The sequence below is a fragment of the Pleurodeles waltl genome, chromosome 6 (assembly GCF_031143425.1).
Source record: "Pleurodeles waltl isolate 20211129_DDA chromosome 6, aPleWal1.hap1.20221129, whole genome shotgun sequence".
NCBI classification, from domain to species: domain Eukaryota; kingdom Metazoa; phylum Chordata; class Amphibia; order Caudata; family Salamandridae; genus Pleurodeles; species Pleurodeles waltl.
Genome location: NC_090445.1, coordinates 46,149,718 through 46,175,190, shown reverse-complemented (window position 1 = coordinate 46,175,190; position 25,473 = coordinate 46,149,718). Strand labels below are relative to the sequence as shown.

The 25,473-nt window shown below is 45.9% G+C and overlaps 1 protein-coding gene and 1 long non-coding RNA gene across 2 annotated transcripts in view; one reads left to right on the top strand and one right to left on the bottom strand.

Moving 5' to 3' along the window:
* LOC138299157 (uncharacterized) overlaps positions 1 to 11,964 on the top strand; it is a 46,039-nt gene extending 34,075 nt beyond the window's left edge. The window contains exon 3 of the long non-coding RNA XR_011204715.1: positions 10,228 to 11,964. This is a non-coding gene — a long non-coding RNA (uncharacterized lncRNA). The remainder of the gene's footprint in view (positions 1 to 10,227) is intronic.
* Positions 11,965 to 13,192: 1,228 nt separating this feature from the next.
* The window catches only part of LOC138299155 (lymphocyte antigen 6 complex locus protein G6f-like), a 56,126-nt gene continuing 43,845 nt past the window's right edge, over positions 13,193 to 25,473 (bottom strand). The window contains exons 3-4 of the mRNA XM_069237226.1: positions 24,123 to 24,239; positions 13,193 to 13,872 (exon numbers count right to left, since the gene is read on the bottom strand). Of these exons, the coding sequence (XP_069093327.1) occupies positions 13,829 to 13,872; positions 24,123 to 24,239 (161 nt within the window). The 3' untranslated portion in view covers positions 13,193 to 13,828. The remainder of the gene's footprint in view (positions 13,873 to 24,122; positions 24,240 to 25,473) is intronic.

Below are 25,473 nucleotides of genomic sequence, written 5' to 3'. Positions count from 1 at the left end.
CACATCCGACCGGATGCCATCAACTGCAGCAATGGAAACCAATTCGCCCTCGGCCAATGGGGCGCAATCAAGATAACCCTGGCTCCCAGATGGCGCACTCTCAACAGAAAGGACCGGATCAGCTGAAATGGCAGGAAAGCGTACAAAAGGCCCTGAGGCCAAGGACACGACATCCCGTCCACCTCCCAAGCCTGAGGACAACGAAACCGGGAGCAGAAGTGACTGAGTTTCGCATTCTCCGGGGACGTAAACACATCCAACACCGGAAGACCCCAGAGACGAACAAGATGAAGAAACAGCGACCTCCGGAGGGAGAAAAGTTGCGAGGAAGGAATCACCCTGCTTAGCAGATCCGCCCGAACATTGACCACCCCCGAATGTAGGTAGCCCGGAGAGAAGGAACCCATTCCTGAGCTCACACAAAAATCTTCCTTGCCAGACTGAACAAAGCCCTCGACCTGGTCCCCCCGTCGGTTTACATAAGCCTTGGCTACTAAGTTGTCTGTCCGAATAAGAACCGCAACTCCCTTCAGGGACCCCTGGAAATGAATCAGAGCCAACAACACTGCCTTCAACTCGCGCCAATTCGACGACCGATTGGCCTCCAGCGGGGACCAAAATCCCTGAATCTGTGCCGACCCCATCCAAGCACCCCAACCTGAGAGGCTGGCATCCGTCGTTATCACAACTGGGTTCAGAGGAGACAAAGACACCCCTACCCGAAAATGATTGGACCCCAACCACCATCTCAACTCCCTGCGAATCAACCCTGACCCCGGAATCCGAGTCAGCAGAGAACCAGACACTGGCGCCCACCTTCTCAGGAACCAGTTCATCAAGCAAAGAAGATGGAATCGCGGCCAAGGAACCAGAAATATTACAGACGCCAAATGACCCTGCAGACGTAACCATAGAAGCGCACGGGGGCAGACTGCGACACAACCTCCCTCGGGACTGGAGTACACCTAACCTCTTTTCCGACACCGTCACCAAACCTAGAAGAGTCCGAAACCGAGCCCCTAGAAAAACCGGATCTTGGGAAGGGACCAAATCTGACTTCCCCCAGTTGATCAAAAACCCGTGGTTTTGCAGGACCACCAGTACTCGGGCCACATGCCTCCGCAACAGGACCTGTGAGGGTGCATGTATTAGAATATCGTCTAGATAAGGATGAATAAACACCCCTTCTGAATGTAGCAGAGCCACCAGAGGGGCCAGCACCTTGGTGAAAATCCGGGGAGAAGACTTGAGGCCGAAAGGCAGCTCACAAAACTGATAATGTTCCAGGCCTACTGCAAACCGTAGGAACTGCTGAGAAGTCTTTGCCACTGGCACATGTAGGTATGCATCCTGCAGATCCAGTGACGCCAGAAAATCCCCCTGACTGACCATCGGAAAAATAGACTGAATTGACAGCATGCGGAAATGCACCGTCTTGGTCCAAGCATTCACTCCTTTCAGATTGAGGACAGGCCGAAAACCCCCTGACACCTTCTGAACTAGAAACAAGGCAGAATAAGTGCCCGACCCCTTTCTTCTAGAGGAACGCGGGAAATGGCCCCTTTGAGAAGTAAGTCTCGGACTCCGTTCAACAACGCCTTTCTCCATGCCCCGACCGCAGGCAGAGGTGTGGGACGCACCCCTGAATCTGGAGGCACCTCATCGAAATCTATGACGTAACCATTGGCAACAATGTCCAGCACCCAATGATCGCTGACACTCTCCTGCCAAGCAGAAAGAAAGTGCCTCAGCCTTCCCCCAACCTGCCCTATGCCAGGCCCACAGTGATTGTCAGGACCCCTTCTTGAACCCACCCCGGTTCGAAGGAGCAGCTTTCTTAGGGGGAAAACGGGGCTGAAAACGACGTTTCCTGAAAGAAAAAGATTTTGCATCCATCTTGGGAGAAGAACGGGAATGCTTCTTCCACCCCTTGCCAGAAGCAGAGCCACCTTTATAAGGCAAGGCATGCTTCCTTTCCTTAAACGCCTTGGAAAGCATGGAAGGCAACTGATCACCAAACAAGCTATGACCTTCAAAAGGCAGCCTTAGGAGAGCAGACTTCTCCCCAGGATCCGCCTTTCATGACCGTAACCAGAGGGACCTACGGGCCCCAATCAAAACCCCAGATGCCAGAGCCGAAGTACGGACCACATCCGACGATACGTCCGCCAGAAACCTGGCCTGCTGCTCCATACCAGCCAGAAGTTCGGAGCACTCCGCACCTTCCTGAACAGCAACCGCCAGTTTATCAAAGTCCTGTACCAACGACTGGGCCGCATAAGCAGAATATATACCTGCTCTCAGGGCCAGATTCTCTGCCGCAAAAGCCCTCTTGAGACCAGAATCCACCTTACGGTCCTTGGCATCAGTAGGCACACAATCCTCCGGATTGACTGCCGTCTTGCCAATCAGGGTTGCCAAAATTGAATCCAGACGAACAGAGGGAGGTAGCACATCCTCCCCTTCTAGTAAATAAAGTTTTTGAAGGAATCGTGGAATTTGAGCTTTATCCACATCCTTCCATTCCCGAAACACTATGGGGGTTATTCTAACTTTGGAGGAGTGTTAATCCGTCCCAAAAGTGACGGTAAAGTGACGGATATACCACCAGCCGTATTACGAGTTCCATAGGATATAATGGACTCGTAATACGGCTGGTGGTAAATCCGTCACTTTTCCGTCACTTTTGGGACGGATTAACACCTCCTCCAAAGTTAGAATAACCCCCTATATCCTTCACAGGTCCCTGAAAAGGCATGGCAAACTTAGAAGGTGTCTGATACTGAGGGAACAAGTGGGAGTCAGATCCCGTAGGCTGAAACGCTGGAAAACCTAAATTGTCCCGTACACGTGACATCACCTCCCTCATCTCTTCCCTGGAGACATATTTCCCCCCAGAGGAAGTAGATGGAGCATCCCCCTCCTCATCATCTGAAGAGGACCTCTCCGCAGTAGCAGGCGGACGTGTTGCTTTAGACCGACTAGGCCTGGCCATCCCTGCCTGGAGAGCCCTAGAAACAGCCACCTCTATCATGTCCTGCACCTCCTCCCTGGACATGAGTGGCGCAGAAGAACCACCCGGAACCTGGCGACCCCCAGGTGTAGACATGGCAGCAGTACCCTCCTCCCCTGAGGAGGTGGAAGAAACAATCCTGCGTCGTTTTGAAGGAACCTTCGGCATGTCAGTCTCAAATAGTACTACCATCTCACTGAACCCAACCTCTAAATATACTGGGTACAGGACCTCCCACAAAAAATCATTCAACCAATCAAAAAATACCAATAATTAATGATTTTAGTTAAAAATGTCGGCAGAACGCCCGTCCTACCAGTCCTGATGCCCAAAATGCACACCGGCACCTCCGCTCGGCTCCGCGGGCGGGGGAACCTGGAAATGGACGCCCCAGCCGCAAAGAGCCGACTGACCGCGCCAGCCGACTCTCAGGACGCGTCTGTCAAGCAGCCCCGCCTGCTCGCAGGGACGTGACCGGCCAGAGCACACCTAGAGGAGCCACGCGCCTCGAGGAGTGCAGGAACGACGACCCCCAGGCCCCGCCGTGGAGGAAAAAGTGAAAGGTAAGTCTAGCGTGGACTAGACAGAAAAAAAAGGAGGTGGTGGGGGTGGGGGGGGGGGGGTTAAAAGGGGAAGGGAGGGTCTAGGGGGAGGCAGGAAGCCTCATTGGTTCAAAAGAAGGCGAGGGAGGGACGGGACAGGAGGTAATAGTCGTTTTCTACCCCTTGTTGAGGCTCGAAGCACTTTCCAGTGCAGTGGTCAGTGGTTCTACCTCTGAGGTGCCTGGATGAGAGAAGGTAGTGAGTGGGTGGTCGTGTCAACTATTGGTGCTGCATATAAGTGCCGTGTGAGATACCCTGAGAGTGCTACTGACGTCACGCAGCAGCATGTGAGCACGTTACGCAGCTTGTGAGGACAGACTTACCAGCCGCATGTACAACGAGTGTGAACCCTCTCAAGTGCTTCATACGAGGTCACGGGAAGAGTGGATGGATTTGATTTTCTATCGCAGCTTATTCAGGGGCGTAGTTTGGTCAATAATGTTGGGGGGGTGGGAAATCTTCAGATTTCTCAACAATCACTCTGAGATAGCTTGTTGAAACACAAAAAAAAGAGTACCAGGACATGAGGGGGTGCTTAACGGGCAGTGAAGATAGAGGAGGGCCAGTTTCTAGGGACACTTAAAACACAACATTTTTCAAACTAATCAATATTATTAAGCAGCCGCCGCCTCGCGCTCCTCTTCTGGTATCCCAGCATTCACTGGCTCCCCTGCAATCCTGGCACTGCTTTCATGCTAAACGTAGCATGAAAGCAGCATCAAGATTGGTCTCAGCGGCTTGGACTGCCGCTCAGACACAACCCTGGGGTCTGTGCAGTTTCTCCAGACCAGCTGTTCAACACAGCTGGGCTGAAGAAACATGAGTGCGCATGTGTGTTTGGCCGGCCAAAGACAGCAAGCCAAACCACATGCGCACTTAGGTGCACTCTCTCCTCCCCCCTCCCACCTCCCATGACCCAGCCCGGCTCTTCCCTGCACTGCTGGCTGAGCCAGCAGGTGAAAAATAAAACAAAATTAAACTATTGTTTTATTTTTCGTCACCTGGCTCTTGGCTAGGAGGGACGCTCCTCCGCCAGTGCAGTGGAGCTGCCCCTGTTTTTAAGGCTTTTAAAACAGAGGCAGAGTGTACAGTGGTGTAACAGAACTTGAGGGGGCCCCCCAATCCCCTGACCCAGTCAGGAGCCTGTGCACTGTGTAGGCCAGTGCAATGTGAGTGACCGTGCTGCAGATGGGGCCCCGTGGCGCTCGAGGCTCCCCCCATACGGTGGGGGCTAATGTTACACCACTGAGAGCGTCTGTGTTTGTGTGTGTGTATATGTGTGTGTGTATCAGTATGGGCATGTAAAAATCCCAGTCAAAATCTGACAGACACTTCATCATACCAGACTGCAAGCCCTCGTACCCAACTATTTACTACAGAATACATTTTTATGGGGATGTAGCACCCCAAACCCCCACCCTGAAACTACACCCCAAGCTTATTCCATATTTTGCATGTCTGTACTGAGAAACAGGTTTTATGGAAAGGTGAAGTAACCAACAGTGGGCCACTCTTGAGCTGAGGTTTCTCTTTTGGCTTTCTAGTCTGAGCTTTGGGTGTGAGAGACTAAATTGCCATATAGACTGGCTAAAAACATACCCTACTAACTTACTTCCTCTTGCTAAAATGCACTCCTGTAGGAAAGTGCCCTCTTTCTTGGCATGGTTACCCCCAGTCTCTGCCTATTGTCAGTGTGTTTGACTGTGTTCACTGGGCTCCTACTAACCAGGACCCCACTGATTCTGCTCTCTCCTCTAAATTTGGTTGCTAGTAACATTTTCTTCCCATAATTGGCATACTGGTCCCCCCATATTAGTCCCTAGTATATGGTACCTAGGTACCCAGGGCATTGGGGTTCCAGGGGATCCCTATGGGCTGCATCAGTTATAGGGAGCCCATGCAAAGGATTCTGCAAGCCTGCCATTGCAGTCTGTGTGAACTGGGTGCACACACCCCGTTTCACTAGGGGTCACTGCACCAGGTCACTGTAAGTCACCCCTATGGTAGGCCCTCTCAGCCCAGAGGACAGGGTGCAGGTACCTGTATGTGAGGGCACCCCTGCCCTAACAGAGGTGCCCCACAAACTCCAGCCCCATTTTATTGGACTTTGTGAGTGCAGGGACGCCATTTTACACGTGTACTGGACATAGGTCACAACCTATGTCCAGCTACATAATGGCAACTCCGAACCTAGGCATGTTTGGTATCAAACATGTCGGAATCATGCCCCAATACTGTTGCCAGTATTGGAAGTATGATTCCATGAATTGTGGGGGCTCATTAGAGGACCCCCAGCATTGCTGCCACCAGTCTTACAGGGTTTTCCGGGCAGCCCAGCTGCTGCCACCCCTCAGACAGGTTTCTGCCCTCCTGCTGCTTGATCTGATCAAGTCCAGGAAGGCAGAACAAAGGATTTCCTTTGGGAGAGGGAGGTAACACCCTCTCCCTTTGGAAATAGGTGTGACTGGCTTGGGAGGGGTAGCCTCCCCAAGCCACTAGTTTGCTTTGAAGGGCACATTTGGTTCCCTCCATGCATAAACCAGTCCACGCCGGTTCAGGAATCCCCAGTCCCTGCTCTGGCACGAAACAGGACAATGTAAGAGGGAGGGACCACTCCTCTGTCCATCACCACCTGAGGGGTGGTGCCCAGAGCTCCTCCAGAGGGGAAAGATCCGGAACAACTCATCCGGAACCACACCTGCATTGTTCACACAAGCGGAACAACGCTTGCCTGAACAACGCAGGCCTTTTTCTCTGCATTAACCACGCATGTGCTGAACAACGCACATGCGTGGTTAAGGCAGAGAAAAAGGAAGATCCATCGGAAGAGGACGCGGTCAGGTAAGTGGGGCTGGGGCAGGGTTGGGGGTAGTTTTTAGGGGCAGGGGGTGAAGGGGTTGGGGTGGTTAGGTTATTTTATTTTTTGATGGAGCTGGGTGGGGGGGTCGATACTATGGTTTTTAGGGTGGGGTGCGGGGATGGGATTATATTGTTTTTAGGGGTGGGGATTGGGGTAATTTTGTATTTAGGGGGTAAGGGGTTGGGCTTTTAGGGTGAGGAGGTCGGTGTAGTTTTGTATTTAGGGCTGGTGGGCGGTCGCGTTTTTAGGGGCGGGGTGGAGGGTCAGGGTAATTTTGTATTGGGGTTGGGGTAATTATGTTTTTAGGGTGGGTGGGGGGTGGGTTTTAGGGGTGGGGTCAGGGTAATTTTGTGTTTAGGGTGGGTGGGGGGTTGGGTTTTTAGGGGCGGAGGTTCGGGGTTTGGCGTAATTTTGTATTTAGGGTGGGTGGGGGGGTCGGGGTAATTTTGTATTTAGGGCGGGTGGATTTTTAGGGGTGAGGTCGGGGTCATTTTGTATTTGGGGTGGGTGGGGGGGTCGGGTTTTTAGGGTTGGGTGGAGGGTTGGGGTAATTTTGTATTCAAGGCAGGTGGGGGGTTGGGTTTTTAGGGTCAGGGTTGGGGTAATTTTGTATTCAGGGTAGGTGGGGGTTGGGTTTTTAGGGGCAAGGGTGGGGGGTTGGGGTAATTTTGAATTTAGGGTGGGTGGGGGCGGGTTATAGGGGTGGCGGTGGGGGGGCAGGGTAATTTTATATTTAGGATGGGGCGGGTTTTTAGGGGTGGGGGTTGGGGTAATTTTGTATTTAGGGCGGGTGGGGGATTGGGTTTTTAGGGGCGGGTGGGGAGTTGGGGTAATTTTGTATTCAGGGCAGGCAAGGAGGTCGGGTTTTTAGGGGCGGGGTGGGGGGTCGGGGTAATTTTGTTTTTAGGGGTTGTGTAGTTTTATTTTTGAGGGGTGGGTGGCAGTTTCAGGGCTCAGGGTGGATGGAGGTACAGGGGTAGTTTTTAAAGGTGGGGCATCGAGGTACTTCTGATTTTAGGGCAGGGAGGGGGGGGGTCGGTGTAATTTTGTTTTTAGGGGTTGGTTTTATTTATTTTTGGGGGTGGGGGTCGGTTTTAGGGCTCAGGGTGGGTAGGGGATATCGGGGTAGTATTTAAAGGTGGGGGGGTCGGGGTACTTCTGTTTTTAGGGGCGGGGGAGAGGGGCCAGGGTAATTTTGTTTTTAGGGGTTGGGTTGTTTTATTTTTGGGGTTGAGGGTCAGTTTTAGGGCTCAGGGTGGGTGGGGGGTATCGAGGTAGTTTTTAAAGGTGGGGGTCAGGGTACTTCTGTTTTTAGGGGCAAGGGTGGGGAGGTTGGAGTAATTTTGTTTTTAGGGGTTGGGTTGTTTTATTTTTGGGGCTGGGGGTTGGCTTTAGAGCTCAGGGTAGGTGGGGGTGTCAGGGTAGTTTTTAAGGGTGGGGGATCGGGGTACTTTTGTTTTTAAGGTTGGGGGGGGTGGCATGCGACAACCAGCATGCCATTTCCACTCATGCCTTTACTAGGTATGCCTTTATAACGTATAATCGCTGTAAAGGCATGCGTGGTAATGGCATGCGTGGAAACAACGCGGTCGTTGTTCCTACCACGTTGTTCAGGCATGCGTGGTTCCATCATACAACTCCTCCAGAGGGTCCTTGGGTTCTGCCAGCTTGATTCTAAGGTTTGTTAGGGAACTCTGGGAGCATCTGAGTGGCCAGGCCAGGCAGGTGAGGTGAGAGGAACCCTGTGATAGGTAGTTACCTGGTTAGGTGACCAAACCCTCTCTTTGGTCTATATAGGGTCTTCCTCTAGGGTGGGTCCTCAGATTCGACTTGCAAGATTCCAGCAGGACTCCTCTGCAACCTCTGCTTTGACTTCTGGCCTACAGAACCGTGACTGGACTCTCCAGGAACCTACAAGCTACAGATCCACGGGGAAGGCTCTTCTGCAACATTGTATGCAGAATTCCTGCCAGCTTTGCAACATTTCCTCGGCTGTGCATCCTCAGAAGACTGCAACTCTTCAGCCTGCACAAGAAGAAAAAGGAATCTCCCTTGGGGTGAAGACATCACTCCCCTGCATCCGCAGGTACCTAGGCTGCATTGACGACCGGCTATGTGGATCTCCCCTCATCCTGAGTGGCGTGGATCCTGCATCACATGTGGTAGTCCAGAGGGGTCCCCTTGGTCCCTTCTACCAGCTGTCACACTTTGGTAGTGGTAAGTCCTTTCCAATCCATGCAAGACAGCACCCCCCTGCACCACGTCCTTTGCAGCTGCTACGGCTTGTTTGCTTCACCTATAGGGAACATGTAGCTCCAGCCCCCAGCACTTCCTCCTACAACTCCTGGGCCTCTGCATGGACCTCCGGCGACGTGGGAGCAACTTCTGTGGTGCTGCAGGGGCTGCTTAAGCGACTTCTGTGTCCCTGTCCAGTGGGACACCTGTTGGTGCTGCCTCTGCTCTTGTGGGCTTTCTGAGACGTGTAGGGTCCTCTGTGACTCCCCTTCCTGGGTAAAGTCCTCCTGCACCTTGCTGATCCCTGGCGGCACCTCTTTTCCTCCAATTGCAAATTTTCCTTTGCCAAGGCTTGTTGATAGAAATCGTTCAATGACACCCATCTGCAATCCAGCTTTCAACGTGGGACACCTTTTGCATGCATCAGGAACTCTTCTCCAGCTTCTGTGCAGCAGTGCTGACCTGTCTTCCATCTCCGTCAACCAACTCCAAAAGGTACCTCTGGGTGGGTAGTATCTCCTACTCCCCCTGGACTCCACAGACACTTCTGGACTTGGTCCTCTCTCTCCACAGGTCTCCATCTTCGGTAATCCATTGCTGATTTCTGGCAGACTATTCTGGGTGTCTTCTTTTTCTTCTTTTCATCCTTTAGGGTGGTTTTGGAGAAATCCAGAGTTTTACTCCTGCATTCCTGGTCGCTGGAGGTTACGGTATTACTTACCTGTGTGGTTTCCTAGTACTCCGAGCTTCACTAAACACGATTTACCTACCTAGGTGGGGGCCCTGTGTTCGCATTCCACAGTCTTAGTATATGGTTTGGGCTCCCCCTACGGCTACTACTGCTTATTGCTATTTTACACTGTTTTCTAAACTTTGTATGCCTTTTACTGTTTATTAGTGTGTGTATATATATATATATATATATATATATATATATATATATATATATATATATATATATATATATATATTTATTTACCTCCTAATGGAGGGTTGCCTCTCTAATATTTTCTGATACTGTGTTCCAAAAATAAAGTACCTTTATTTTTGTACAAACAAGTGTTTTCTTTTATGTGTGTAAGTACTGTGTGACTGTAGTGGTATTGCATGAGCTTCACATGTCTCCTATATAAGCCTTGGCTGCTCATCCACCACTACCTCTAGAGAGCCCTGGCTTCTGCACACTGCCTACACTTCACTGAGAGGGGAGACCTGGACCTGGTATAAGATGTAAATACCATAGGTACCCATCACACACCGGCCAGCTTCCTACAACTCCACAATGTTGAGCAGCAACAAAGTAAAATCACGCCGGTGCTAAAGAAACTTCATTGGCTACCAGGACCGTCTCAAGTGAAGGGGTAGATGGCAACCAGGGTCTTTGCTCCAAACCCCAGACATTTTAAGTACTTGTTTACATGTAAGAGCATATTTTAATATATTAAAACTGAATTTCTTATCTGGTACTTTTTGTTGCAGCTAAGGTGGCAATAATACTGTGTTTTTTCTTTCTTCAGATTAGATATCCAAAGACCTGCACCTGTGATTGGACACCAAATAGAGCCCTGATAAAAAGTTGACCCCCAGCCTCACAAAAGTGTCAACTCATATAAGCCAGGATTGTTTGTGTAACTTCAAAGGCCTTTCACCTAAATGGTTCTGATAAAGTTTTTTTTTTTAATAAAGTGCATATTGGGATTACCAGGATGTAATGAACACATAATAAATTTAAGATTTTCTGTAAAAGGCTGTATTTATTTTAACATTAAAAAATGTAGGCCTCAATTCTTAAATAGTATTTGACATTGCCATCTCTGAAGGGTGACCCACAAACTTTCTGCCTTCACCCTTCCTGTTTTGAATTTGCTTTAGGACTATGTGCTCTTAACCACAGTTAACCAGTGCTAAAGTGCTTGTGCTCTCTCCTTTAAACATGGTAAAAGTGGCAGCATGGACTAGGGGCTTGCTTGGAATGCCACCAAATGTCTTCTCAGGTCCATGCTGCTCCCTGCTGATGGCGGGCTAAACCCAGAAACACGTGTACAGGGGTATACAGCACTTGCTGCACCTACGGAGGTGAAAGACTTTATGACTTTTTGAATGGACTACAAATTCAACTGCATTTACCAAGATGCTTTGGGGTCATACTTTGTTGCTGGAGTGTAGGCAGTGTGCTCCCTTTCTTTGAAACTGTTTTATTGACGGCTCCCTTGAGCCACGGCTGATGAGCCTTGGGAGGCACCTGTGCACCATGAGTGGTACTTAAACCCACGAAGACATGTGGCGGCATTTCAAGCAAGCTCCTAAATCATGCTGCTCCCTGCTGATGATGGGCTAAACCCAGAAACACGTGTACAGGGATATACAGCACTTGCTGTGCCTATGGAGGTGGAAGACTTTATTACTTTTTGAACAGACTACAAATTCAACTGCATTTACTATGAGGCATTGGGGTTGGACTTTGTTGCTGGAGTGTAGGCAGTGTGCTCCCTTTCTTTGTAATTTTGTCTTTAAGATGGTTCCCTTGAGCCACGGCTGACGAGCCTTGGGATGCACCTATGCACTATGAATGGTCCATAAACCCGAGAAGACTTTTGGCGGCATTTCAAGCAAGCCCCTATACCAGGGTTCTGCAAAGTCGGTCCTGGAGAGCCGGGTCCCTGCCAGATTTTTAGCATATCCACATTTAGAAAAATGTAGATTTCTGAAATATCTTTTTTCTAAATGTGGATATGCTAAAAACCTGGCATAGACCCAGCTCTCCAGGACCGACTTTGCAGAACCCTGCCCTATACCATGCTGCTCCCTGCTGACGACGGGCTAAACCCAGAAACACGTGTACAGGGATATACAGCACTTGCTGCGCCTACGGAGGTGAAAGACTTTATTACTTTTTGAAAGGACTATGTATTCAACTGCATTTACCATGATGTATTGGGGTTGGACTTTGTTGCTGGAGTGTAGGCAGTGTCCTCCCTTTCTTTGTAATTTTTGATTTTTCTGGTGTTGTGTTTTCACTGTATTACTGTTTAAGTTCTGCATAAAATACTTTACACATTGTCTCTGAGTTAAGCCTGACTGTTTTTGGGCCAAGCTACTAGAGGGTTACGCACAGGTTAATTTAGTGACTTTTACGGTTCACCCTGACAAGGATTGTGGCTGTTGTTTGAGAAGGGCTCGCACCTCCCTCAACAAACAACTAAATTTCTCACAGTTTGTTGCTGTCTGCAGCCATTGTTTACCTGCACGCAGTCTTCTCTCTGCCCTTTCCGCACCATGCACGTGGCACAAAATAGTTATTTTGTAAATAGTGTTTTAAAACACAATGTCATTCTGTCATGTACAACATGATGCTTTGTTCTCGAGCTTCATTTTCATGCTATGTTAGGAAAGTGAATGCTTTCCCAAGGTTTCACCTATTGGGAGGACAGTGTGATTCTCATGAGAACCTAAACTTCTTTTGTAGCTATATTTGTACTAACTATTGATGTGTCACATGCGCACCAAGGATGTGACCTACATTTTATGAATCTGTGGGGTAATGCTGACAAATGTGACTTTAAACTGTGTAATTCTTTCTTTAATATGACTGGAGGGGAGTATGAGCCCCTGCACATTGACACCAAATGTATGGTTCTCTTTGTGTAATTTTCTATTATAGATGCCACATCCTGGGGGTTGTGGGCTTACTCTCCTCTGACCTTTAGAAGGTCATTCTCTGTCAGTCTGACCTCTGATTTATGACTTATTTACTTGAGCTGAATTATAATTGGCTCTGCTATTTCATTATTTGCACATTTATTCTGGGCTTCATGCTACTATATGACAAATTAATCTTTGCCATTAATTTGTTTTCTTTAATGCCTTTAACTTTTAATAAACGTCCACTGTCACTGTAATACATGTAAGTATTAATTGTAAAGCGTACTGTGCTTTACATTTAATTCTGAAAATGTTCTTGATAACAAACTGATATGAGTGACCAGATCCAGAGAAGAGCAACACAATCCTTAGGGAATGAACACTGGTCCATGTCGGTCAGGATCTTTTTATTCCGACATCAAAGAAAAGCGGTACATCAGTCCTCCCCACCCAGGCGCGTTATTTAGCATCTCTGGACATCAGAGAGCCCTCAGAAGCAAGAACTTCCTCCTTGTACACATACCGGCCTGGATGGCTGACACTGGTCCAGCGATGCCCTTCGGGGGTCAGACCAAGCCAGACAGCCTCGCCTCCCGAAAGCTACTCACCTCTTCCGGCTGTACTTGAACTGACTGGACCTATAACACATTTGTTTGAACTTTTCCTTCTTTACAAAACGTCTTCCTAGTACATTCTATGCTCCTGGAAATCTCTTTGTTCATTGTATTTACCTCGTTATTTGTAAAGCTACACCAAAGAAAACAGTAAATAAAAAATAATAGTACACCACCCATATCAATGTCACAAAAGAGGAAAAACACAAAGAGAGCAATCCTCAAATCCCACCAATATTTTTTTTTAATTCTGTTTCATAATAAAAGTTTCACTCTTGCAGAACCCAAGGGTGGTCTCCTCGGTGACCAAACAAGTAAAAGAGAAAGTATATTGAATTTGAAAAGGCTATAATTTACTCTAAACTACTGTAGAAACCTTTTTACTAAAATAATTACATTTGTAATGATTTCAGAAACTCTTAAATTAGACCTTTCATTGGAGCAAGCACTTAACATTTTAAAACATATGTCATCTATAACTGGCCTTGATAAAAAAAAAAAATGAAAACTTGTTGCCAAGTTCCTCTCATTGACTGGTGAAGGAAATGAACGTATCCCTATAGTTCTGGAATCATTACTACATGATGAAGTTTTCACGAGGACTGAAAAAGTTGTTCTTGGGGCTTTTAAAAAGATGGCTGCTGACAGGAATAGTCCCTTGCGGGGTCTTCACATAGAGTAGCTGCCATAGATACCAAGTCATCCTTCTTTTCAATTATGTTCTCGAACTCTAGAAAGCTCCTCATCCTTTCCGCTTGGTGGACAACATGCCCAGCCCATCCCCAGTTGTTATATCTTTTTCGTTTCTTTGCCTCTAGGTTGGTGTTTGCGATCTAGAATTCTTCAAAAAGTAGTCGCCTCGTCATTCAGTGACATTGGCATAGGTTGATGGGCTCTTCTTCATACCTGTAAATGAGAAAACATACAGCTGGCTCACTTCTCTTTACGCTTTCTCAGGTAGCCTGGCAAGGAATCAAAAGTGCTCTGGATGCCCTATTAGGGAAGATATATATATTCATGTGCAGTGCCAGATGTACACAGAGCCATAGGGACCAGTCCTCCAAACAGTGGTGTCTGATTCCAGAGGTGTAAGAGATAACTAGATGTATACATGTTAGTGAGACAGGAGAAGGACAGCAACTCAACAAGTAGCTATTACACAGCATGGTAACAGCTGAACTTCAATCACTCCAAGTAACAGGAGCACTGCCTCCTGGCAGAGAATATACATAACAGCTGACACTGACTACCTTCAAATAAACTTTCACCACACTTACATTCTACACACAGACAAACATATTCTTTCAGCCCACTCACAAAGAACCCAGTCCAATAGACAATAATTGGAACACTATGCTCAATCATCCCACATAGTGCCTACATGTGCCAACACACCAATGTTCTACATTTGCTATTTATGAGTCCTGCCAAGCTCTCAATCTGAAGTAGTTACTAAAGTGCACACTGTAACCACAACTGTGACAAACATTTAATGCTCAGCAAGCCCCTGGTACAACCAACTTCTGTCTCCCCTAATGCACTTCTCTTGGCACTTGCTGTTTCTCCACAAAATCTCTCAACTCTTCTTCCCTGCTATTCTTATTGACATGAATCTATTTGTCCCCAAAACACACCTTGCATGGGCACAAAACATATTATCACATAGTACGTTGTGCAGTCATGTAATAAGGCACAACATTGCTTGCACTGTCTCTTTCACTATTTGTATAGATGCCATGAGAATGTTGTTTATTCCTTCAACCTGACCATTACACTGCGGATTATATAATGCTAATCTTGAATACATACAGTCACTTTGTGCCCAAACCATGCATCCAGTGAGAAACAAAAAGAAATCCATTACAGATTATAGCTTGCAAAAACATTCCTTTCCTGCTAGTAACTTGTCTGAAAGGCCTTAGCACTAATTTTTCTGGTGAAAACGACAAGGAATTGCCTTTTCTTCCTTTGAGTACAAGTAACCAATCAAGATAACTGTACGTGGAATCTGTTCAGTTGTAACACTAAAGGTTTGGATGAGTGTCTAGAAGCAGTGCCTGTATCATCGGTCGAATGCTGGTTTCAGAACATTTGTCTGCAATGGATCTCAGAACAGAGGGTTGACTGCGAACATCCACCTCTTGATCCATACTGAGATACCACCAAAAAAGCATTGTGGCGTTTTTGTATACCCTCTACACATGTTTTCTGCCTTACAGACATACCCATTAAATTAGAGTCTCATTTTGTGATCAATTGAGAATCATTTAGGATGCATACTCTATGGCATAAGTTTTGACTCTTTAAATTTTCCCATTATCTTGTGAAAAACAGCACTCAAGCAGTATTAACAGCTCTAACAGATTTCTTTCTTCAAAAAAATTATAAATCTAGTGAACAGGTGAGATTTACCTGCATGCACTTCCATCTTCTGGATCATCGACCATTTTAGATAAACTAAGCATATTTCTGGAAATGCTTTGCTCTTCCCTCAAAGGGTTCTTGTATGTGCTGTGATTTAAGCAGTAGTGTTAGGTTGACTGTGGCTTCTCAGCGCTAACGCCTAACTGTTGAAATACCCTTTCATTGCCTCTGTGCCTCACCTCTAACCATCTCCACTTTTGATAAGGTTTTTAAATCTGCCATTTTGCTTGCTTCTTGAGATAGTCTTACTGCGGCATGGTTTTTTCATATTACATTTATGTTTTATAACTTATTCTGTGCACATCCTGCCCATTGTGCTACATTGCCTGTGACAGACTCCTTTATTTTTTGCCTAAGAATAGTGTATTTACAACTTTTTGTGTCAATTTCATTCCTGGGAGTCCTGCTCAAGGTGTTCCGGTGCACTGCTTCAATACATTCTCCTGTAATCATTTTGTTGGTACGAATATTTTGATTCCATGAAATAACGATTCTTTTCTCCCTCTCTTTTAGTTGCATTTTCCTCAAGTCACTCTATTTCCTTTACAGTCTGTTTTATATGAAAGAACAATTCTTAAGCTTGTGAACCTTGCTTGGTGGCCAAAGTAGTTGGTGGTGAATTACCAACAGGCTCTTCTGTCGTGGGTTCATTTTCGAGCTCTGCTTAGGCACACATATTTTGGCTTAGCTTAGGCCTGTGGCCTGTGCCCTTTTACCCAGAAACATTCTCTGCTTTCTTTCATTAATTTTAGCTCAGCCTGTGTTTCAGCAGAGATGCTTTATTTTCCTAATCGGTTGTTATTCTGTGAAAGTGTTATTATTTTCTGGGCACCAAATTTCACCGTGTAGTTCTACCCACGACTTGCAGAAAGGTAGATGATAATTTATCCAGTACTGACGCCAGAAGAGTGCGCAGACAACCCAACACTTAGAAACATGATCACATCAGGCCTGTTTCACAGAACGCGAACACGTTTTTTTATAAAAACATCATACAGGCTGGAGAAGGTTAGAGAGGTAATTCCAGCCAGGACATCCACCCATGCTGTATGCCATTTCACTGCTACTTTGCTGACCTCAGCCCTGTCTCTGCAACCAGCCAAGGAGACAGTGGGCAGACCCCTGGTTTCAGGTAATGGGGGTGGGTGCTCCTTCCATGGACTAAGTACGAGCAGATTTGGGCTATCACAGCTATGCTCTCGCTTAGAAGATAGGTGTTAGGTAGGATTCCTATGCACATGTCTATTCCAATATGCTTGGGTTATTTATTTTCTTTTCACTGTTTGTAACAATCCTAATTGTGCTATGTCTTATCTTCCTAATAACTGCAGCTCATATATTGTATCATAGATTGCAGTCTTTTCAATAATGTATTGAAAACTATTCTGCATCTCTTACTTTTGCCTACGTGTGCGTATGAGACTTTTGCTAACAAGTGAAAGGGGTAAGATTTGTCGACCACAACTTCCTTGAGGAGTCTCAGAGTGTCATGCGTCAGGCTGCCACAAATCACCTTTGCTTTCTAGGTTTGGGGGAGGTGCTGCTAGCTAGCCGAAATAGTTTGGCCAACAGCTAACAAATGTGTGAGATTGACTCAGTCACCCACAAGCGGTGGTGCTGCCACCCCAAATCCAGCAGTCTTGTTCCCAGAGAGTCCTACAACACTTCTTACTCATGCTCCTGTTGTGTAATGCATCTGCCTTGCCTTGACTGAATCTGTTGATATGAGATTTTGAAATGAAAAGAAGCCATCTAAAGTGCGTGTCATTGGCTCACTTCATACTTTTTATAAAGTTCACATTCTCATGATCGGTTCATGCTGTAACAGGGAAGCCAGAGCCTTCTGAATAGTAACACCAGTGAGCACATGCTTCTATAATACTAGTAATCCACAATCATGTATGGTATATTTTTTTACGAAGATGATAAGGTTTGGGCCACTGTGAGAATATCATCAATCTCTAGGAGTCTTTGAGAAAAGATGGCTCTAATAGAAAAAGGTGTAGCATCAGTTTCTACAAAAAGGTTTTGTGCATTATGTGTAACGCACAATGAGAGCAGATGTGAAGGCAGTTGTGAAATACTGAAATGAATCATCTTTTTTTTCTTACCCAAACAAAGAGTTGGCCTCTCTTGGTAAATTCTGTAATAGGTTTGGCAATCCCTAGAAAATCTTTCAAAAAATGTTGATAAAATTTGGCAAAGTCCAAGAATTTTTAGATCTTTAATATTCAAGTATGGTGTGGGCACCATAAACTAAATATTCAAAATACCCCAACATAGCATTGAAGGCTGTCTTCAATTCATCATCTTCTTTTGTAAGTATTAGGTTGTAGGCCTCACGAAGATAACATTTTGAATGTTATGATAAAATATTACCTGCTTTTGTCTATTGTTTAGCAATACCGATACTTGCAGTAATCAATGCCAATTACAAACAGTCATGACCTTCAGCTCTCTGTAGTCTAAACAAAGCCTGTATTCTCCATCCTGTTTCCTGGTGAAGTATATAGGTGCCCCAGCAGGATAGACTGAATGTCAAATACAATTCTTTGCTAAATTGTCCACCAAATAATTTTTCTTTATTTTCCACACTTTATTTAGTTGTGGCTTTCTGTTATTTGACAAAAGGACAACAAATCAAAACAACCTAGACACTGGTAATCTAAGGGAAAACTATGCAAGTTGGAAAAGAAGTGGGAATGAGAGCAAAACAGAGGGAGGCAAGGTAGTCTGCTTTGCCAAGATGGGAAAAACAATTACATCTTGCCATTCAGTTATACAATTTTTCTAATTTATCAATGCCAGGAATAGGACCACACCTTCCTCATCAAATCCCCTAGATCATTTCAGTGTCCATGATATTAACTGCGGAGGATCCAGACTTTCTGGAGAGGCACCCCTTCCTCACCAGATCTTACCATTCTCCAGACCCCCATAATGTTTTTGATATAAGACCTCAATGCTCTCAGGTTTTTCCGAATTTAAGCATTTTATCAGCCAGTACGGCTGTCAATTTTTCCACTAAATAAATATGCCAAAATCCTTCCTTACCATAAACCTATTACCGGCGGAGCATTTGACTTCCAACAGTGGAACACCATCATACTAGCAAGAAATGTGATAATAATCTTCCCATGTCAAAATGCACAGAGTATACGCTATCATTCTCTGGATGGCCCAGCAGTATCACTAGAGGCTCAAGCAGTATATTTATACCCGTTATATCCTTTATGATGCATAATAAAGATGTCCAGTAAGGCCAGATCTGAGGACAATACCATCCAGATATAAACCATGAATAAAAAAAGGCATTAAGGCCCATATTTATACTTTTTGACGCTAATCTGCGCTAACGCAGTTTTGCGCCAAAAAAATTAGCGCCGTCTAACGCCATTCTGAAGCGCCATGCGGGCGCCGTATTTATGGAATGGCGTTAGCCGGCGCTAGCAGACCGGCGCTGCCTGGTGTGCGTGGAAAAAAACCACGTAGACCAGGCAGCGCCGGCGTAGGGGGAAAATGGCGTTAGGGCGTCTTAAAATGGGGCAAGTCAGGTTGAGGCAAAAAAATCGCCTCAACCCGATTTGCGCCATTTTTTTCGACGCCCAGACGCCATTTAAATGACTCCTGTCTTAGTAAAGACAGGAGTCATGCCCCCTTGCCCAATGGCCATGCCCAGGGGACTTATGTCCCCTGGGCATGGTCATTGGGCATAGTGGCATGTAGGGGGGCACAAATAAGGCCCCCCTATGCCACCAAAAAAAATTAAAAATATAAAAAATTATACTTACCTGAACTTACCTGAATGTCCCTGGGGTGGGTCCCTCCATCCTTGGGTGTCCTCCTGGGGTGGGTAGGGGTGGCAGGGGGGGTCCCTGGGGGCAGGGGAGGGCACCTGTGGGCTCATTTTGAGCCCACAGGCCCCTTAACGCCTACCCTGACCCAGGCGTTAAATAGTGGCGCAAATGCAGGGTTTTTTGACCCGCCAACTCCCGGGCGTGATTTTTGCCCGGGAGTATAAATACGACGCATTTGCGTCGCCGTAATTTTTTTAGACGGGAACGCCTTCCTTGCATCTCATTAACGCAAGGAAGGCGTTCACGCAAAAAAATTACGCTATTTGCCCATACTTTGGCGCTAGACGCGTCTAACGCCAAAGTATAAATATGGCGTTAGTTTTGCGCCGAATTTGCGTCGAAAAAAACGACGCTAATTCGGCGCAAACGGAGTATAAATACGGGCCTAAGTTTTAACAGTAAACCGTTTGTGTATACATACGGGTTAGCACGCCGTATTATGCGCGGCATGCTCCGATCAGTGTTGAGAGTCACTTCTTCATCACTCATTGGTCATCAGCATTGTCAAGGTGGTCAGAGTTCTTGGTTAGATCTGTTGTGTAACTCTCGTCAAGATATGAACCATCATGCCCCAAATCTGACAGTGCATTCAACACACATCAGAGTCCCCGAACATAGCCTTAAGTCTTGCAGGAGTTTAGATACCAACTGGTAAGAACCTTGTAGGCATTCTCTTTATATTTTATGCAGATGTAAGTTGTCACTGCCTTCATCCAAATGGCTTTCCACTCCTCATCGTCTAGGCTCCTTTCTAACTCTTCCTCCCACCTCTCCATATAAGTGTGCCAAATCCATTCAGAGCTAGTGTTTAGAGCCTGATATAAGCAGAAGGTGCCCTTCCAAACAGAGGCCTGCTAAAAAAGAGTTAACTCACACCTGCTTTAGGCTTGTCTTTCCTCCAATCCATCCCAAAGTGGGCTTGGTATTCATTTTATCCTACCTCCAACAGCAGTTGCCATGAGTATTTGTATTTATCTCTAGTTTGTAAGGTGCCATTTTGGAGAAAAAAAAACTTTTAATCTTTGTGGGACTGACCACCCAACTTCTAAAAAATGTAGGTTGTTTTTCCCTTCCAAATCGTTTTTCACAACAATGTCTTCTTTTGGATATACCCTGTCAAGTGAGATATTAGCATTTGGAATAGGGCCAACTGAGCAGTCATAAATTCTATGAGATGGAAGCTCATTCACTCTTTTTTGACTGAAGACACCATGGAATGATTTAAACGCCCCCCGGTATACAAACGTTTTCTGGTTGGCTTTGTGTTATGAAACACAAAAGAGGTTGTTGTATCTTCCTGTCTTCACCCAGTGATTCTTTAAACAATATTCACAGAATAAGGTAATTCATTCTTTTTACCAGTCAATCTCAGACTTATATGTGCGAAGCCAATTACCGCCAACAGTACTGGGAATACTGGTGAAGCAATGACATCGATGGGTAAGAACGTGATGTGGCTGTTCTCTAAAGCTATTAGTAAAGAGTACATTTCCCAATACCCATTCCTTGTGAGCTTCATGGAGATCCATCTATACCTTGAATGGGCTCTGCCAGCGTCTTTTCTTGTAACGGTTTGCCCAACCGATGACAAAACTTAGAACTAATAAAACACCCTACAATCAATCATAGTGGTTGCCTTCTGAGGACCTTTAGGTGTGGGAAGGAGGACTTGTGGATGACAGTCGGTTCTCTTTTAGGAAAACACTGAATGATAAGGAATGCTTGCATCCTATCCGCATTGGTTCCTCCATGCTTTTATTTGATATGATCCTATATGGAGGTTAAGGAACAAAGGGCCTGATTTAGATCTTGGTGGATGGAATACTTTGTCACAAACGTGATGGATATCCTGCCTGCCACATTACGATCTCCATAGGTTATAATGGGATCGTAATACAGCAGACGGGATATCCATCATGTTTTTGACAGAGTATTTCATCCGCCAAGATCTAAATCAGGCCCAAAGCGTTGATCAGGACAGTGTCTCTCCTTCTTCATGGCCTTCTGTTGTATTTCTACTTGCAACATTAAATCAATTAGAAGATGACATTCTGTTAGTGGATTTACTACTTGTGGCAAGGCCGCTGCTGATTCATGAGTTCATTCTGCTTCAGACTTAAGTTGTTACAAAATACTGATTTAATGTAGACATTCTTTATTCCCTTACCTTAAGGGTAGCATTCACATTTGGTCTAATTGTGATATCTGATTTCAATTAAAAACATTTGAAAAGATTTTTAAAGAATTTGCCCTGATAGGTAGTATAGTGCTATCACTAATTATTAATGGTGTGGCCCTCAAGAGAGTATCCACCGTGAAGTATGATAATAAAAACATTAGCTTGTTGGCAAAGCTTGTGGACGATTAAAAAAACATAAGTGATATTGCTTGAAACTCCTACGGGTCTACTGAATATAACTCTTAGGAGCCAAACCTACTATAGTAAAAAGTAAACCAAGTTGGAGTTATTGCATTACTAATAACGGGAGTACTTGTCTTTACTGAACCCTCCGTAGTAGCGGAAATGATAACCACTGCTCTAGCACTAGAGAGATCTCAACTTTTCACTATTTTGGGTATTTTATTGAGCAGTTAGGGTTTGGGCCTCACACTCTGCCACAAACCTGGCTGGATGAATGAGACTGTGGCTTTGATACTGAAGCAAATCCATCACTCATGTCTAAAAGGAAAATGGATGTGGGAGATGGTAAAATTCTGCACTAGAAACACTGAAGATGGCCCACTGGCGCACTCTTATTTTGGTGTTCATCCAGTAAACTCCTCCCCCAGTGCTCATGTTATTTGCCTATCTGCTTCTCACGTGAGCGTCTCATGGTAAACAAAAATAAGCATTAGAAATTGGTCAAAAACTGCACAGACCATTCTCACACTTATGTGATGCTCCTGTGAAGGGGTAGATGTCAACCCCAGAGTTCCAGGACCACTCCCCTAGCCGCACCAGCAGCGGTCACACATCCAGAACACTAACAGGATCCGTAGTTAATATATAAAGTACAGTTCAAATAGGTAATGGGTAACAAAGTGGGAAAAAGGAAAGGTTCTAGTTGAGAGCGAAGGTAAATACAACAAAGTCAAACAATGAACAAACTATCTGCAGTGGGAAGCCTTACAATGAAAGAAGTTTCAAGCCAACGTCAACTTCCACCTTGCTGACTGTACTTAAGTTAACCCAGAAGGGCTGATCCAGTTCTCCGATTGATCCTCCACCAGTCTCTGACCTGCCTCCGCCTCCTCTTCTGCCTCTCCAGCCTCCACAGGCCCAGTCTCCACCTTCACCATCCATTCTATTCGGGTTTTTGCCCTAATCTTATCTCCTGTTGTTTCACTCATTTCTTGTCTTTGCTTCTTACAAGCTTTTGCCACAAGGTCCTGACACATACAGAGGCAGCAGAACAAAGTCCAAAAAGCATAGTCTCAGACAGGAATGTTTTTTTCTGGAGCAATACATACTACATTACTCAGCGGTATGCTAACACTAAGTCAAGGGTAGAAATTAAGTCTGAACTACTAAAAGTTGCCACTATCTTATGAATACAGGAATGGCAATCCACCCATATGTTATGCTTCACACACCCCAAATCGTCGCACAGTCTCATACCTCCCAAATTTGTTATGGCAATGTTTGCTGAAGAAAGCCACAATGAAGGTTCAACAGGCTAAGCAATTCCCAGATCGCAGCTTTTCGCTAATTTGTTTACTACCTCCTGTCTCACCATTAAGGGCACATTTCTCAGATTAAGGGCCTGATTTTGAAAATGGCAGTCCAACTGCCGGACTGCTAATACGTCAGTCGAGAGGATGACGCCAAGCTGGTGGCCTCCCCACCACCATATTGCGAAACTACCGCTGGGCTGTAGGTGGTGTTGGTGGCAGTGTCACAGTAGTGCCATGCTTCGGCTCATAAAGTGAGTATGAAGCACATGCCACCGCAGTGCAGCGCCACATGCACCTCAGGCGCACTGTGTGCTATGCACAATGTTGTGCATGGCACACAGTGTGTACCGACAGTGCAAGCATAGGGGGGCACAACATGTGCCTCCACCGCACTGCCCAAATGGGCAAAATCACGTGGGGCCCTGTTTGGTGCCCTCTCCCTGCCTTTCCGCCGAGCTTTCCATGGCAGAGTCCACACCATGAAAAGCTCGGCAGAAAGGCAAGTCGTGATCAGCACGGCAGTGCCGGCATCGGCACCGCTGGGATGGATCACGCCTTCCCCGACTGCCGTCGCCACAGGATCCAAGATCCTGGTGGTTGCAGCGGTCTTCTGGCAGTCCGACTGCCAGCTTCATCATCTGGCAATCGGACCCCCAGGGAAGTTGCGGTCGGACCGCCACCTTGGGTAAGGCGGTCCTCGAAATGCCGTAGTTGTAATCTGGTCCTAAGTCTTAAATGGCGCCAACCCTGCTTTATGGTTGAACCTCTTCAATTCTGAACACTTCCTTGAAATACTTGCTCCAGCCCGCACACTAGTGCTGGTCGGAATGGTCAGTCATTTTTGCCCAAGTGTTGTCATGTAATGCTGTGATGTGGGATTCAATATGTGTCTCTTTGGTCAGTCTGTAGGAGAGGAGTTGGATTGACCCTTTATGTCCTTTTCTGCTGAGGAATAGCAGTAGAGTGCATCATTATTCAACGGTTGTAATTTGCATGCTTGCTTTGTTACAATCATACCGGACCTTTTCCAAGCATTCATCACTAGAGTGGCTTGAGGCATTCATACAGAGTGAATAGCACACTACTCTGCATACCCATCCAACAAACACACCTCTCAAAGATGGTGGGTCCCATACAAATAATTATTTTTTTTCAAATGGTGGCTAAAGGGATGGGGACTGTTGCAGATGATGTACTCACCTCTTACAACAAAACAGCAACCAATCAAAACCAGCATAAGAACTTTGGCACCTAGCAGGACCCCCAGCGATATGTGAATTCCATAGGATGTGTTCGAGGGCAACTCGTTCTCAGGACCTGCATATATAAAGGACAGTGGGATCTGTCAGAAATTATCAATCTTCCACCCAATACAAATCTATAGATGAAGGAGATGCAGTAAAAAACGTAGACAAGCCCATTATCAACAGTACTACAAATGCCTATACTAGGGGCGTGGGACCTTTCTCTGGGTCACCTTCATATTCTCATATCCACCCGGGTCGGCAGCTCTTCTTCCGGAAGTAACTTTTTCCAATCTACTCAGTGGGAGAGTCCGTCTACTTCTCACCAGGTCTGGTGTGTTTGTCAATGGGACAGTAACATCACTTCTAAGTAGGGCATATCTACTTCTAATACCACAGCAGGTGCACTTCCTAGCAGGGGGCTGATTTCCTGTAAACAGACAATTATAGCAGGGCTGCTATCCTTCAATTAGACAGGGCTAGCGCCTTACAGCAGGCCGACGATAGCTTTAATGGATTCATTACAGATACTGTTCATTTAATGGGTAAGTTGCATCACTTCTCTGTAGAACTGCTATCACAAGTTAGATCACTTTTTAGCAGTCTGCTATATTTATAATGGGGCAGTCACACCACTTTCTATCATCTGTGCTATAGATCTAAAACACCCATCTCATTAGGTATGCTATACCTTTCATGGGATTGTTGCACAATTTCGTAGCAGACCTGCTGTATTTTTAATTTTATGATACCAGAAACCCTCCAGTCTTTGCAAATTTGCAAATCTTTTCATGGAACAGTTGGATCAATGCTTAGCAGTTTTCTATCCTTATAATGGGACAGCTGCACCAGTTCCTAGCAGAATTGCTCTACTTTTAATAGTGTGGTACCGCCAAACCACAGCAGGTCAGCTTCCATGTAATAGTAATGCCATCTCTCCGCAGACTTATGTACCACTTTGTAATAAGAGTCAATATACTCAATGGGCGTCTGTACCTTTAAGGGGAAAGCGAAGCAGAGTAAGTGAGCTTTTTGCACCTGGTGCACACACACAGAGTGTGGGATTTGTGGTATGATATTGTCTCTAACAGTAGATCATACTCAAGATGTACCTGTGGTGAATGTGGGAGGAGTTTTAGGGGTTACTTAAGAATCTGGCGACTGGGTCGGCAAGCCACCTGTATAGTAGAGGTCCCACCAATGCCTGCCAAGAAGTGACCCACTAACCATATCTAGAGATCCCCACCACATTGGTGGGACTTTTTCATTGAAGGTTTTTCTGCTGACATGGTGGAACCCTTTGACTG